Source organism: Drosophila grimshawi, unplaced genomic scaffold (genome assembly GCF_018153295.1).
Source record: "Drosophila grimshawi isolate 15287-2541.00 unplaced genomic scaffold, ASM1815329v1 contig_311, whole genome shotgun sequence".
NCBI classification, from domain to species: Eukaryota; Metazoa; Arthropoda; class Insecta; order Diptera; family Drosophilidae; genus Drosophila; species Drosophila grimshawi.
Window position 1 is genome coordinate 12159008 of NW_025063098.1, and position 17344 is coordinate 12176351.

General features: G+C 38.8%; 1 protein-coding gene across 2 annotated transcripts; it reads right to left on the minus strand.

Moving 5' to 3' along the window:
* Positions 1-4564: 4564 nt before the first annotated feature.
* LOC6564434 (probable sodium/potassium/calcium exchanger CG1090) lies at positions 4565-10786 on the minus strand. 2 transcript variants are annotated; one of them, XM_001989526.3, is made up of 7 exons: positions 10314-10786; positions 7264-7485; positions 6961-7201; positions 6615-6904; positions 5171-6179; positions 4794-4982; positions 4565-4736 (listed from the first exon to the last, which is right to left on the minus strand). In XM_001989526.3, exons 1-7 carry the CDS (start codon positions 10314-10316, stop codon positions 4726-4728), a joined length of 1965 nt encoding a protein of 654 aa, XP_001989562.2. In that variant the 5' UTR covers positions 10317-10786; the 3' UTR covers positions 4565-4725. The 2 variants fall into 2 exon arrangements, with proteins under 2 accessions (XP_001989562.2, XP_043071055.1); XM_043215120.1 differs by lacking the exons at positions 6615-6904; positions 6961-7201; positions 7264-7485; positions 10314-10786 and adding an exon at positions 6245-6346.
* Positions 10787-17344: the final 6558 nt, after the last annotated feature.

Consider the following 17344-nt stretch of genomic DNA (forward strand, 5'->3'; position numbering starts at 1 on the left):
TTCTTGAAGTTTTCCACGCGGGCACCACCTACACCCGCAAACACATTTACTCACGCACTTCCAAGCGACACACCTCCTAACACATTGGCAGTGAACTTACGACTGAATCGAGTGCTAAGAGTTCCAACGCCGCTGCCGCAGCTGGCCACTATCAGCTGCAGCTCCAGAGAGCTTTTTACGCCTTTCAAGAAGATGTCATAACTATGTCACACTGTTTGTGTGATGACAACAATTGCGTAATTTTGACACCAGACACCAAAACGCATTATTTAAGAGAATAAGTTTAATTGTATATTTTCAAGCAGAAAAATTAAATACACAATATAATTACATATTTAATTTATTTCTAAATCAATTTAAATTCTGATAATGTTTTAAACAGATTGTAAAGCGTATTCACTAGTCAGTATTCTAAAGTTAGTTTCTTTTCATTCTTTTGCTTTCGTGTTTACCTTACGCTTCTTTCAATTTTGTTGGCCTGTGCTGTAGCAAATACCAATGACGACATGGAAAAGAGCGAGGAAGAGATGAAGAGAGAGCTTTTTCTCTTTGTGCTCTGCGCAGCTCATTACCAGTTCGGCTTATGCGTTGCCATAGCTTTTAAGGCAGTCTGTTGTGCCCTGCCAACAATTTCAATTAAATGGTTGTTGACTTACACATCACCTTCATGAATATATATATATATATATACATATATATACCAAAATTTGATTTATACTTAAACAGCTGTTTTAAAATACCTTACCAAAACAAAAATATTAACCAAACCTGGTGTTGGATTGCACCGCTACTACAATTCCAATGCCAATCTTATGGAAACATCAAATTTAAGTCCAAGAAATTATTGGCGATTTTTTCAATTAGTATGTTTTTTGCTGATTAAAATTCTAAGAAATTAATTGAAATATTGGCCCGATAGTGAAAGAATATTTAATTTAATATTGCGTGTGTATATTCATTTATTTTTGAAATCCATTAATAGACTAAACATAACATCAACAGTTGTGTATATTAGCAATAGTTATTCGGTTTCTTTCTTTACAAATAAATGTAATTATTCGTTTTTGTTTATTTGTTATTATTATTCAATATTTGATATATAAATAAATTTTATGCATATTGAAGTATCTCTTAAATGTTTGCAAACAATTATAGTCATAGATAACACAAATGATAGATGTAAATGCAAATATGTATATAATAATAGCATAGATGACATTTATTGTACATTCTTGTAGGTAGTATGTATGTATATTGCTATACGCATATACTATATATATATACATATATATATATATATGTTTAAAGCACGTGTATGTGTGTGTGTATATGTGAATGGGTGTGTATTTGTTTGTTTATTTTTCCATCTCTGTATAATTATGTATAACTAGTTATATGCATACATCACTTATACACTTAGGTAATTAAGTAGTTACAATATTTGCACACGAAATATATATTTAATATCATTTGATTTAGTTGGAGTTTAGTTTAAATTAAATCGAATAGAACATTTTGAACATTAGTATGTGTTTAATTTTGGACGTTCATAACGTGTCAACTGTTTGTTAAATTTGAATTGAACTGCTAATTGAAATAGTTAATTGAAACACTTAACGCTCTGTCAACAATTTAAGTTTACTTCTTGGATTGTATATGAGTGTATTTCTCTTTGATGTATGATTTAATAGTCGTGTATGTATAAGTATCTGTATATGTTGCATATGCCCCTCAAAACGGCTAACATTTTGTTTAACTTTGCCAACACGCACTCGGTATATAGTATATGTATGTATATGTTTATAACTATTTATAAATGTATCCATTTGTATGAAGCTGACATATTTCATTGAGTGGGGAAGAACATTGTACTTGAGAGTTGCCTTTTAGAAGCATTATTTAATAATAACGGGAGATATTAATGGGATTGGTAATTTAAGTGGTTTAGTGGGAGTTTTCAATAGGCGATTGTTCGTACATTTATTGGTTTGATTTTTTTCACTTTTAGTTTCTATACGTTTTTAATTAATTGCAAGGAATTTAAACCGAGGAAGTCAGTTTCTTGGTTATCATATCGGTGCCTTCGACAAATGTTGAGACAACTAAGCGTTTCCTGTGTAAATGTACATCAATAAGTGCATACACTTATATATTGGTTATGTATGTATATGTTCATGTATGTATATAGGTATATGTTTTTCTATGTGTATATGTATGTAGTGCATTGCTCACTATGTAAGTTTGATTTGTATCTTTATGCTAACTCAATAGTATGTTTATGTAATGTTTATTATGTATTTGCGAGTATCTTTTTCAAACTCTTTGCTTGCAGCTAAATTATACTGATTCAGTGTCGTGTCTACCGGGTCTAATAAGACTGCCACTTTCCTTGTGGATGCTAACAATACTATCAGAGCGATAAACTACCTGTTTAGACAACATCGGAATGCATTTTGGCCTTGGCAAGCGATTCCTTTTTGATAGTTTGATCTAAATCTTAAGATTGATTAAGTTAACATAAAGTTCTTCAATTAACATTAAGATGTTTATTCTTAAGTGTACCGCCATTAAACAGCTTACAAGTCACAATGTTATTTATTACAAAGTGTGGGGAGGAAGAAATCCCCTGGAATAATCCAAGCATTTCGTTGTTTTTATACCCTTTTAAATTAAATTTCAATAAAACCAGAACTATTTTATTATTAACGAGTAATTCAGATTTGGGCGTAACGAATTAATATTTTATGATTATTAATGGAAAAATCGATTGGATCAATTATGTCCCCTTCTGAGCCACTGAATCCGCGAAATTCGGCAGATTTCGATACTTAGACAAGTGAATTACTATATCATAGAAATAATAGTTCTCAATGTAGATGTAATGTGTATCTTAAATCGGACGTTACAAGGATGTTCAATATTCGGAAATCCGAAAATAACTATTCCATTTCATGTGCTGCTTAACGGCTGTATCAAGCTAAAAATAATATTTATAAGTTAGATTCGAATTTAATGAGGAATATAACATTTTATACAGATTAGTCTAAAATATATATTAGCTCTTTATTGAGTGAGTTGTTTGTTCAACTTTTATTATAAATATTCGAGCTGTTGTATTTATACTTTTATATGACTTTTTTGGTTAGTTATTAAACCAATAATACATCTAAAATCATAAGATTTACTATGTTATTCAAAAATTGCACAAATGTGTATAAATATGCGTGTATGCATGTATGTATGTAATTTGCACCAAAAATTGACTATAAATGTACATTATTAGAATTATAAATGTTGTATACATATAGAATTTATATATTTACAGTAAAAAATTGACGCCATTAATTGCCATAAAGTTCAAGGTTTTTTTAAAATTGTTAAATACATATTTTGTGTGATTACTGTTCAATTATTTTGGTTTTTTTTTTGTTCTTTTGAAATAATATTCTTGTATTGAAACGCAGGACGTTTATCGTCTATTAAAAATATGTTTTTGTTGAATTTATGCATTAAAAAATATATACATAAATATTACTTTAAGTTTGTTCTCGACTGATTAAATATTAATGCAATAAATACACATGCATGAAACTTTGTATATAATAACAAAAGAAAAAGCAATAAATTCACAAGTCGAGATTGCTCGACTCTCAAATACCCTGTACACTTATTGGTAGGTCATTACTTAATCTCATTGTATATGAATTTTAAATATTTGGAGCAGCTTATGATATATGGCAGCTTTTAATGTTTGTGAGATAGACGAACGGACCACTTAGCAGACGAGCATGTCTTTTGTATATTTGAGGGGCTCGGTACAGGGTATACAGCTAATGCAATTGGTAATAAACTAAACATAAAATTCGTTGATCTTATTCATTGACTTGGCAAACTGCTGTTTGCTTACCTGATTGTATGCCTACTTCATTGATTTGCAAGTTTTCCCCAAAATGTGGCCTCGATATCAACAACGGTAACAGACTTTCAAAAGATGCGAATATTTCAAATATTTTGTATAGTTAAAAGTTGAGAAGGACCACTTACAAACCAAATAACATTCTATAAATTTGCTTTGGCTATGAACAACTTAAAACTCAATGCCTAATTTATAACATTGTCAACATGTTTATGAATGGTTATGTTTCTGTTAGGATTATATATATATATATTTTTTTGAAATTTTGCGTTGTTCCTTTGCTATTACTTAGTGTTGTTCCATAAAACCGTGGCAACAAATTTCATTGATTTGCTGTTTTTGTTTATATACTTGTACTACATATAAAACAATTCTCCCTATCTACAGTGCTATGTATATGCTTATATTTGTTGTTGTATATATGGAGTTTGGTTTCTCTCTTTTGCCTAAATACATTTATGTATGTTGATACATATATACACATATATATATACATATATATGTATATCATTCGTTTTCGTTTAATTGGTGCATGTAAAAATTCATGTAAAACGCGCATTGAGTAACATTTATATACTTATATATATATATATATATATATGTATATATATGTTTATATATATATATATATATTTATATTTATGTTCGTTATGGTACTCTTTGCTCTTTGCTGTGGCTATGTACTGCATGTATGTATGTATGTAAGTATGTATGCTTGTATGTACTTATATATATGTATATGGTACTCGTAATTGGTGCTGGTGATGCGAATCTAGGTGCGTCTGCTATTTAATATGGTAGTCAGTTGTTTAGAACGTGCCTGCAAAAGTCGAAAGTTAAGCATTGAAATTGACAGCAAAATCGATGTGATACTCACTGGGACACTCTGGTGGGTTCATGTAACCAAATACGTTCATCTCGTAGAGCGCAGCGAGCGTTATGAAGAACAAATACCAGACCATCAGTATGATGCCCAAGCGTTTGTCCAGCTTCCAGCCATTCAAATGCGTCGACAGTAACAAGAAGACAACGGTGGAGAAGAGCGAGAGTGTGGAATAGGCCAGACCTATTGAAAAGGTATAAAGAACTCGAACGATTAATATGGTTTGGCTTAAATGCAATGCTACACCAGCTACAACAGTCAAGACACATGCCAGGCATTCACGCCACAATATACAATATAGAATTTAATTAGGATTACGACGACGATAACAAGCACTATTTTAGTTAGAAGCTAGGCGATATCATACATACCCTTGGATATGACATTGACGTGCGAGCCGGGTTTAATAATGGCCGTTTGTATGAACCATGGAAGTCCTAAGCACACTAGTATATCAAAGACATTTGAGCCAATTGCATTCGATACGGCCATGTCGCCGAAGCCCTCTTTGATAACGGCTATTGAGCTTAGGGCATCCGGCACAGAAACGCCAGCAGCTACGAACGTCAGGCCCATCACAGTATCGGGTATGGCCAGCGTCGAGCCAATCACCGTTATCATCCAGACCATAAAATATGAGTAGAACGATATCCAAACCATCGACATGAGAAACGTGAATGGATACCAGTTGCGATACTGATCCTGCCGGCAATCCGGCATTGTCTTCTTGCACAAATAGTGTATCGGATAGACCACATACCAGGCAACCAGTGCCGGCAAGCCGCCCTCAGTGGGTCGCAGCAATGGATCGGGTCGTGGCTCCCGTTGCTTATCCGTCGACTTGTAGTAGTCAACGCCAGCGGGAGCTGCAGCGACCACTTGAGTTTTAGCCGATGCAGCGGCAGATTCGCCTGTTACCACGGAGTCCGGCTGATCCGAATGGTAGGCCATATTCTCTTGGCCCTGGCCCTGGTTAAACTGATTCATGCCCCAATCGTCTTCCGGCGGCGGTTGATTGGCTCTTGTTGCACCTGTTGCCGCCAATGGCTGTGGCTGATTCTCCTGGCCCCACGCCGCATTCGGATCCCAACTGGCATTGGGATCATTGTAGCTCTGATAGTCACCTTGTCCCGATGGCTGTTGTTGTTGTTGTTGCTGCTGCTGTGGACTCGTTTCCGATTCCTTCTGCTGTGCTCCTGCAGTGCCCTGTGTGTAAGAGCTTTCGGGCACATTTTTGTAGGTGACCAACGCAGATTGCTCCTCCTTGCTGGGCAGCTTGAATGGCAGATTCAAACCCATTGCCCAGCGCTCCAGTTCCGTATTGAAATGCAAGGCAATGCAGTAGCCCACATAACACAGCAACATCACCACAGATTCAGCCTATAATTGGAAACAAAAGATATTAAAGAACAAATCTTAAGTTCAGGATAATTGGCGTGTCCAACTTTGAATGTTTTAGCATTCTGGATGTCAAGCTTGCTTGTGAAAATCGGCTGAGTTTTGGAAATTTTTGGAATATGGCTTTGACTCATTAATCGAACTGTGGCAGCTATACGAAATAGTATTTCGATTCGGGCGCCATTTATATCATTTCAAGTTTCCTCAGTATAAATTCACGGCAGAATAACTAGCTTATATAGAAACAGACAAACAAAGCAGACGGACACGGCTATACTCGACGACTCAGCCAATGATGTTGACCAAGGTGACGCCTCCCTCAACAACTTCTACAAGCCTTGGCACTCGATTCGTCGTAGCTTTCAAGATTCTCAGATTTCAAGAACATTTGTCAAGGGATCAACAGTTGAAACTTACGCAAGAGATGACATCATTAAATATAATTATTAGCATGACCAATATGGCCACGCAGTAGAAGAAGCAATCACGGACGAGTGGCCACCAGTTCAGTTGGCAAACTGTGCCGGAGCACAGTGCACAGACGGAAATGACAAACATGATGTTGAACACGGCGGAACCGATGACACCACTGATGCCAATATCGTCCTTGGCAAAGAACACACCAATCACCACAGTGGCCAGCTCGGGCGCAGAGCTGCCGGCGGCCATGAATGTGGCACCTGCCACATCCGGTGACAGCTTTAGCTCTGCAAATAGTTTTATTTATAAATGGATGGGATTCATGGGCTGGAGCCGAGCTCACCCTCGCACAGCCTGTCCAGACTGGCCACAAAGTACTCATCGCACACAATGGCCAGGCCAAAGAACGTGAAAATGGCCACCAGAATGTGTATAATGAGTCCACCATGCTGTCGCGCCCACTTATTCATCAGGGGCTGTGGAAACTGCTCGATAGCCGGCGGTGTGCAATTCTCTCGCTTTGGCCGCCAAGTGGGCACAGCGCCATGCAAATGCGTCGCCATTGTCGTCTCCGCATCCATTTTCTACGGCAACGAAAGTGGGAAAGTGAGATCAGTTGGAGAGAGAAGCATCAGCAACTACTTACCTCAGTGGAGGACAGTGGATTGGGTGTGGTACTCGCGGCTTCAGGCGGAACATTAGCTTCAGTCAGAACATCAGCTTCAGCTGCTTCCGGAAGCATGCCCACATCCAAGGGAAGCTCTGCCTTCTCATCGCCCTTGGCCGAGTAGATGCTCACACAATAGTAGATCAGAAAGAGCAGGCCCATGTTCCACATGCGTGCGCGGCGGGATCGGTGACGAACGATCTGAATATGTTTATATATATAAATATAGAAAGTGTTAGTCAATTGCATTTGATTCCCATTCACTTGTTGTTGTCGACTGCTGGATGCGGATTAGACGCCTTCCTAAGCACACGAAGCGTGCCAAAGACAAAGCGGCACAGACTATGCGGCTTATGTGCTCCACATTGGCGCAACGGCACAACGCCTGCAGGCGTCGTCTCTGATAAGGTCTCATGTAGGCACACACTCTCACACCCGCACGTCTCCACTTACACACACACATAAACATGTAAAAGCGGGACTTATGCATATGTACTAAATGCTAGGTAAACAAGCAGTCAGCTAAGTGATCGGCTTACAGATACCCCATACTCAAAATATGCAATAATAAAAAAAAAAAATTATTAAAATAATAATAATAGAAATGAGGAATTAGAACTATTGGAACTAAAATGAAAAATGTAAAAGCATCGCTCCCAAAAGAGCGCAACAATAAATTAAAACTATTAAATTTAAAGCGTCCAGTCGAGTCGAAACACGATTCATTTTGTTTCATACTTATTTTTAAATAAATCCTTGAATAACAATCATTTTTATTAATTATTATTTAGTTTAGACAGGTAGCCCTAATTTGTATTTCTTTTGCATTTAATCACTTTTTATGCTGGAATTTTATCTCCAAACCACTTTATAGATTACGAATTACCCACAATATTCCTGAGAAGAAACACATTTCGACAATTGTGATTGACCTGTTCCACTAACAACTTTCATATTTGGAGCAAGTAAGTGATTATTTAATTGAGTTTCTAAACAAAGCATTCTAGACCTTAACAAGTTTAAGATATAAATATTATTAGGGCACATGCAAATTTAATATTTCACTAACTGAATATGCCCATTGTTATTACAACATTGTTTGCAGGGTGTTTTTGAAGGGGCTTATGTGTTATATATATGTAAAAAAAAGTTCACTTCTGTGCTATGCTCTTGGCAAGCTTATTAAGTTTATTGCCACTGCGTCTGCCTCAAGTTGGTTGCGTTGTTAGCAGCCAAAGGCAGCTGACTGACTTGAAATTGGATACCAGACCAGACCCTAGGTGGCCCTCAGGCCGGGTTGCAAGTAAATGAGACGCAATAATAAGTGCAACGACTGCAAGTCAGTGAGTTACCAGCTTTTGTGGCTAGCTTAGGCAGTACTGGCCAGTTCTAGTCGCCGTCTAACAGTAAAACCTCATTTCAACGGCTAATTTCGCTGGCATGAAATCTAATATGATGTGTCGTCAAAGTTTCCCAAGAAGTACCAGTCATCAACAACAATTGCAACTGATTTGGCAAAGATTAGAGAACCTATTGATTATTAGCCATATGTGAAGACTGTGGCTAAATTATTCGAAGCCAGATCAGCTGTTGCTGGGTAATATGCAAACTGATTGCTAGGAACTTACTTCGACTTTGATTTGTTTACCCAGGCAATTTAACGAGCAAATATATATTTACTCATTTTGCTGAAACTGTGGCACATTGCAAACTGATAAGCGGCGTGTAAACAAAAGCAAAAGCTGACGCTGCCAACAAATGGAGCATTTCGAAAGCAGTTTGATCCGCCAGCAACTGCTGCATACTTTCCAACACACACACACACACACATATATATATATATATATACATATATATAGAGGGACACATATAGAGGGATATGACATCATGTGCTCTCCTTCAACTCACTTGACAAAATGCGCAAATCGTGACACAAACTACATAAGCGACAACAACAATAAATGTCTTTGAATAAATTTGTGTAGCATTAGAGCCATTTGTTAGCTATTGACAGTCGCTCTTGTTATTGTTGTTGTTGTTGCTATTATTGTTGTTGTTGTTGTTGCTGTTGTTTGTTTGCTGTTGCTGGTTTGATAACAGCGCGAATTTGACGCAAATGGCACAGAGTGCAAGAGAGAGCAAACGAAAGTTTTCACCACAAAAGACGAATTCGAAATCAACCGCCGGGGTGAGAGACAGAGAAAGAGAGAGACAGAGAAAGAGAGAGATAGAAAGAGAGAGAGAGTATCAAAAAGGAGCAACGACGTCGACGGCTACGACAGCTGCGGCGTCTGGCTGGCTGCCTGGCTAACAAAGCCACCACACTACAAGTGCGACGGGAAGGGAAGAAAGGGACTGGTATGGTTGGGCTGGCGCGGCCAGCAGTTCTACAGGCAAAACACGCAGCGCCTTGTGGGCCACTCGGTCATGCCGCACAATATCGATTTGCAGACCCCAACCTCGCCCCCAACCTCCGGCAAGCTTTTACTCACACGCGCTGTTGGCTAAGGTTTCAAATGGTGTGTGTGTGTGTGTTTGAGTGAGGGGGCTTGTTAGTTACAGTTACAGTTATAGCTGGCGTGGATGCTGCAGCAACATCTTATAAAAATAAATGGTTCTGCTAACTAAATACTCGTGTATGTTATGGAAGCGTCATCATTGCTGCTGCTGCTGTTGTTGCTGTTGTTTTTGTTGTTCGTCTGAGGCTGGGCGCTCGGGCTTACATCATATTTTTCTTAACGGCTCAAAACAATAGATAGCGACCTTCCTCCCCCAAAAAGAAAAGCAAAAGTAATCGTGGCTTTCATTGTGTTTGGAGGGGACTAAAAAGCTGGGCGGGAGGAAACAGAAAAACCAGAATCACAGACAATTGAAGGCTGTGACAAATATGCAATTGACTTGGACTTAATATTGTAAACAGTTTGCACAAGCCATTTGTCGTTGGGTTTACATTCACACAAACACGCTCACCCACACATTCATATACACACATGCAAGGCAATTTCATAATCACTTTTTCGTATAGTTACCATTTTTGCAGTAGTTTTAACGTTTCGATGAGCGTTTTTAATTGTAAAAGTGAATTTATATACAATTTTTACTTTGTTTTTTGCGTAATTTGTTCGCGTTTAGTTAGTTTGTGAGTAGCTTGCAACGTGTTTGTTGCGGAAAACAGATACAGAAGAAAAACGGTGCATGGAAAAACATGCGACGATATTGGCTAAGATGTCGTCTTTTCTTTTTTTGGCCCACACAGAGTGCCAGGAATCACGTTACTTGCGTCTCATTTTCATTTACAGCATTTAGATTAACCCGTTTATTTAATAAAATGGCATTTGAATTTAGTTTGTTCGTGCACCATACACAAGTACGACGTGTGTGTGTTTCTGTGTGTGTGTGTGTGTGGCTTGTATGTCACGGAGTGTGTTCTGTGTGTGTGTATGAGTGGGTGGTGTATGTGGTTCGAAACGCGCACGAGCAAGCACAGCTTTGCTTTCGCCTGTGTAGACGGTTCAGCGCAAACTAACGACGGCGCCAACGTCGCAAAGTCTGCAGCAAAACTTTGTGGTCTTGCTACACTGTGAGAAACAAATGCAAACACGAAGCTCGAAAACCACTAAAAGAACAAACACAAGTTTTTATCGCAGCATAATAATTGTGCTTTACGAATAATAACTCTTCTCTAAATAACTCCCTTCCTTCTAAATATTTAATGAGATTTTTTAAAGTGTTGTCTAAAAAATATTTAAGTATATATTTTCGAGTTTCGAGTGTAAGAATTCTATTGTTGAAAATTTCTCCTGTAATTTATGGATAATTTAATTACCGACTATTAGATGAAAATAAAGAACAACCAATTTGAGTACTTTATATTTTGACAGTGTGTAAAAATGTCAAAACGTCGGCGCCATACTCACCACAGCCGAGAGGCGAGGCACGACTCACGATTCACGATTCACGAGTGCCAGCAGGAAATGTGCAAGTGTGGCGCTTAGGAAGTGCTTGAGTGTGCGTACGGCTGTCTGGCGGCTGCAGCGCCATCTATGCGCAGCTTGCAGAGTCAATGGCAAAAGCTGATTGAAATTGATTAAAGCTCGCAGTTTTCGAAACAACTGCGCTTACTTTGAGGCCTTCTTGTTGAGAAATTACATTAGGGACAAACAATGGCCTGGAGCGGCATTTATATTTGTTTGATTATTATTTATATGCGCCCTCCCCCCGTCCGCAACGTCAAGTGTTGCCTGTGCAAACAGCAAACAACAAACAAACGTTCTCAGTTGATGTCTCAGTCGGCGTCAAAGCATTTGAAGTGGCGGCAAAGGACATCAATTGTGAGGATTTTGCCACATTATCCTTTAGATTGTGGCAGACCCGACGGCCGGCTTCTCTGATGTGCAACGTGACATTGCTACATGCGGCACTCTCAGATCTAGCCGCCTAGAGGCGGCTTGCAAAAACAAAACAGGACACTCGGCGTATTTAAAAAATCGCCAGCACAATGACGAATTTACCTGTTGACACCTTCCAAAATAGACAATTCTGCCAATTAATAATGTCTCCAGCTGCAATCCCGGTTACTTATGACGCTTGCCTGCCATTCAATTGTAACAGGTTATAGTTATATATGGCTCAATCACATGTCGGCCACAGTACCACAAAGACTGGTAGCAAGCACACTAGACGGTGCAAAATTTCAAGAAATTCCTGAGAATTGCAGCGGGCAGACCTCTTTGAATTGACAGCTTCAGTAAAGCGGAATTATGACTTTGATTCACGAATCAAGTGTGTAAGCGATCGGCTTAGTTTTCCATTGTGCTTTGAATGGCGATTCTTAACCCATTGTTGTGGGGCATGGGAAAATTGGCCGTAAATTTTTATATATTTTATTATATATTTTTGAATCGTAAAGTTACTCTTTACTTCCGCCTAAAAACTTTAGAAATATTCTTTCTTCTCCCAGATCATGCTTTCTCCAACTAAGTTCGAGTTTACCTTAGGGATATAGATTGATTACAAAAAAGTTTACCTTTCTATTAAAAAAAAAGTAAAATAATATAATACAAATAAAAAGGAAATAATAAAATATATACAAATTTGAAATAATATGAAAATTTGTCCTGAACTCTAAGTTCAACATTACATCTAGCAACGGCCACAAGTGACGGTTAAAATACCACAACTGTCAACATTTCTTACCCAATCTCAACTAAATAAAACTAAAGCACATTAGTGGTAAGCATATCTAAATGGTGTGGAGTCGTGAGCATCCTAAGGGAAGCCTAACCGAACCGATGAAACATTCTGAATGAGTTCCCTCCAGCGCTGTAGGTGGGCATCGCACATGCTTCACGCACGCCACTTTGTTAATGGACAACCGAATTTCAAATTAGTTTATAAACTAAATACAAATATTGTAACTAAAATGCGTTAGCTAATCAATTTCATACGCTCAATTTGTGCGGCGACTGAACGTCTGAGCAGGGGCAAGGACCAGCCAGCCACCTTGGCGACCGCATTTAAGGACATGTCGTTCGGATTGCCAGGGACACGTTGCCCGGTTGTCTGCGGCATACAAAAGACAGCCCGGGGCAAAACAATAGACCAAACTCGAACTCACTCTTGACGCAACTGCCCAAAATTGGCTCGCTCATCATTATTTATATGCCACTTTCTATTGAATTGAATAGATGGCAGGACAAAAACAACAACACCAACCAAAAAGGGAAGGTGTCAAGGCAAAGGTGTCGGGACTGCCCCGCTACAGATGCGGTTGCCTGGCGCAATTCAAGGCGAAGACATGGCACAGTTTTCCCTGTCTTCTCCAGCCATTGTTATTTCATTGTTGTTCATCACTGCTTAGCTGGGTCGAGTGTCTCAGCCGTGGTTTATGGCGGTGGCGGTGGCGGTGACGGCGATGTAATCCTTTGTCTATGGCGACTCAATAAAGAACTTATTGTGGACAAATTTCGACATTTTTCAAGCGCTGTTTTCGGTTTGTCTCTGCATGAAAGTGTCTCAGATTGTGTGTGTGTGTGTACAGTTCCTTTTCTAGCTTCAAAGGACATGCTTGACTTTTAACAGGAATCAATTTATTTTATGCGAAATAATCGTGTTGATGGCTGCGTGCTCGCCCCTTTTTCAGCCGCTTGACGTTTGCATTTTGGGCCTTTGGCTTTTTGGGTTTTTCACTCACCAACCCCGCAGGGCCAACCCTCTGCAAAAAAAGAAACTAAACAAAACCAATGCCGAATCGAGGGCTGTGACTGGGTTTGGCCTGGTGGAGCGCCTATGTGAAGAAGGGTGGAAGTAATTTTAATTTATGATGTCAATTTATAGTAGTTTTTGTGGTTTCGCGACATTTTACATAAGGCCAGTGATGCGACGGAGACGGAGATGCGATCGAGAGATATTTAACCACACACACATACATATATATATATTTATAGATATATATAAATACATACTAATATGTAATCTAACTATATATCAAGTTTTTATTGAAGCACCAACGTATAGTGCTCATCAATCAAACAATTGTCATGTACTCATTATTATTACAACGTTCTCTTTTTTAATAAAAAAAAAAAAATATCGTTTTTTTTTGTGGAATTTTCACTGTTTTTTGTATAATATCGCACGAGCGTAACAATTCGCCGATCAATCAAATCGAATGCAATTTTCCCCCGCAATATTTGGCAATTGCAACAATTGCATTGCCCTCAATGCACGTGGGCAGCAGAATGGCAACGTTGGGTAAGTTCGAGGCATGCATATAAACCTATGTCAAACACCTACTACATAAGCCAGTATAGGTTGAGGAGGACACTTCAGATGCTGTTCATCATTCATGCAAGTTGTACAATTCATGCATTCACGCATTCAGTCATTTATTCATTCATCACACGCACACGCACAAACAGACACTTGACAGCTGACCAGAACCTTGGGCTGTTAGGTAAACATGAATTTATCGGTTATTATTAGCACCTTTCCATCATAATTGCACCATAGGAGTCACAGTCTCTGCTTTAGTTCAGTTCAGTTGCAATCTCCTACCGTTGCCTTTCACCGATCTTTGCATCCGGCCATTCAATGGCCAACAAAGTCCTGCCGCACACCATTGATAAGTGTGAAAAGGCTTTTGCCAACCCGACAACAGCAATCCTCGGTAACGTTTTGTGTCTTAGACATTCTACAGAATTCTGCGCAGCCTTTGTTCCATTTCGTACATTTCAATTTGCATTTGACTTTGGTATAGGCCATGGGCGAGGCAAGCCACTTATGTTTGCCTCAGTTTGCCGCGACAGGAAACCAGGAAGACAGTATCGCCGCCAGTGCTAGGCGGATCAGGATTCGGTACTCGGTCAATGGGTAGGCTTTTGGGCCAAAGAAGCGTGCTGCAACCGGCAATTGTTACCGATTTTCACGTATTATTTGCGCTCGCTTGCTCAAATCTTCAAATCCTAAGACGATTTCGTCTTGTAAATCTGTCATAAGCCGTAAAGCGTGTCACATGGCAAATTAAAGAAGGAAATTAAGTTGCCCCACAAGGAAATGAAATTTCAATAAGCTAGTAACCAAGTAGTAGTAGTAATTCTAATCGTTATGGAATCGTTAAGCTAAATAAGCTAATTTACATACTATCCTCATATATTCATGAGCTCAATATAAAAATTTGTACTTTTGTACTTCTACTTGGATGTTTCTTATCCAATCTTGAAATCATGATCAGTTACTTAAAAACAATATATAAGAGAACTTATATTTCAAATTTGACGAACTTATTTCTTTTAGTCTCTGAAATTCGCGAATTCACGCAGACAGATAGATGGACTATATCGACTTGGCTGTTGATCAAAGATATATGTATATACTATATGGGTAAAGAGATGCCTCCTTCTGCCTGTTACATACTTTCGCACAAGACCGTTTTATTCATTTTACTAAGTAAAAGGCTTACAAATTAAAACATAAATGTTGATCATAAAATATCTTTGCTAAATCGTGTAAATATATTAAATATTTATACATGATAAAACGGCAATGCAGTCAGTTTTGACAATGTTAGAACACAGGAAATCGTTTATCCAATTTTCAAGAAAGTATGGCAAAAAGTTGCAATGACAGAATTTATGCAGTTGGCCATTGCTCACATTCCAATGGAATATTAGCCATAGAAAACGCTGGGATGAAGTCACCAATCAAGTTTTATTTATATCGATAAAAATAAATTTAAATTCATTGATTTTACATAGCATATTCTACATTCTATATACATTCATAATATTATCATTGACGTACCATGCAGTACACATATACAAAGCTGACACGCTCGTTTTGCACATGAGCCCTGAAAAGTGTTGTAAGCCCAGAAGAAAATCCAACTAATCCGGGGCAGGTAAATCAAACCTAGTCAGTAGCCAATAGTTCGATATGCCACTGTGACATTGTTTGAAGGCAAATTTCCATTAATAATACAACGATTACCCGCCGAGGTCAATACTTTACACACACACACACACATAAATGGTGCTGCCCGCATAGGTATTCAAATTGAAAGCACCGCAGGACATGAACACAAGGATACGATCACTGGACACAGGACACGAACGGTAGTCAGAGTGTATTTGAATGAACTGCATTACAAGCGGATTATTGGATTTGAGGTTAAGTGCATTTTCAACGATTGCAACTGGAACGAAATTGAAAATTCTCGACGATTTTCACAACTGTTTTGACTTTGAATATGCCTGCGCCCTAAGCTGACGCAGGACGACAAAAAACGCACACAAAACGCGCGCGGTAGGCGGGGCGAACACAAAACGCCATTGCTCACAAGGCAGCTGCTAAAACACACACGTACACAAACACACACACACGCATAGAGCGCATGTATGTGCGAGCGAGAGAGTGAGCACATCTGCCTGCTGCCTGTGGCATGCCCCAAAGGGAGAGAGGAGCGTGCGCCAAGGATATCGAGCCAAACGCTCGTTTTAGTGAGAAAACTAAACAGCATTGATCATGCCTGAAGTGGATGCGATTTAAACGCGCGTGTTGACTGTCGTCTGCCATTGTCCAGGGGCGCAGGAGGAATCCTTGTCGGGGTTGGTTGTTCCTTTTGTGTGCCTTTTAATGGACCAACGGCCGCCGCGGTTTTTGTGGCGTTGTGTCACGGGATAAATATTAATCGATATCTGTGTATAGTGTGTGTCTATGTGTGTGTGTGTATATCTTGGGGTGTAGTGTATCCCTTTGTTGCCCAGCAGCATTGCCATTGTTTGTGTGTGTGTACTAAAATGAGCAACATCCTTGCTGTTGTACTATGGCTCGTTCACCGCTCGAATTAGTCGAGTGCATTCGCTTGAAAAACTAATTTGATTTATGTCTTCGCGTTAAAGTGCGGTTTTCCGTTGAAGGACGTCGCCTCTCTCCTCAGCCGCCATTCACACCCATAACATGGCCAGCTCATCCAAGCATCCAGCTGCTTTTGCAACGCCCCGCCAAGTGCCTTCTGATGCCTCAATGGCCAATGCCAAATGGGGGGCTTTGTATAATTTGTATAATTAATTTTCGTGCATAGCTATCAAAAATTTGGAGGTGAAATGGTAAAATTTTTTGATTCTAAAGTTGCATGATGAGACTATAATTGAAATCAACAGAGCTTTTAGCTTATTAAATTTAAAAACTGAAAATATATAAGAATATATTTAAATACTCGTAAATCGCAGTTAAATATCTGAAATTATTTAGTTGAGAATCAATATCTGGTTTTAGAATCATATGTCGAATAGTTTTTATTATACAAAACTTATGCTGATCAAAATAATAAGAAGACGAGGATGCAGTATCCTAACGATGCATGTTATGAGTTTCAGAGGCATAGCAGCCCTCAATCTAACATAGATTCTCGCATTTTTTCGGGAGCTGTGGTTGATGGAGGCGCTATAGGCTCAGAAGGGAGCACAATAGATCGAGTAGGTCGCGGTGCAGTCCCGCCAATAATAATAATAAAACCCATACATGCCTTTTATATTTGCACCGCTTACTGAAACACTCTTAA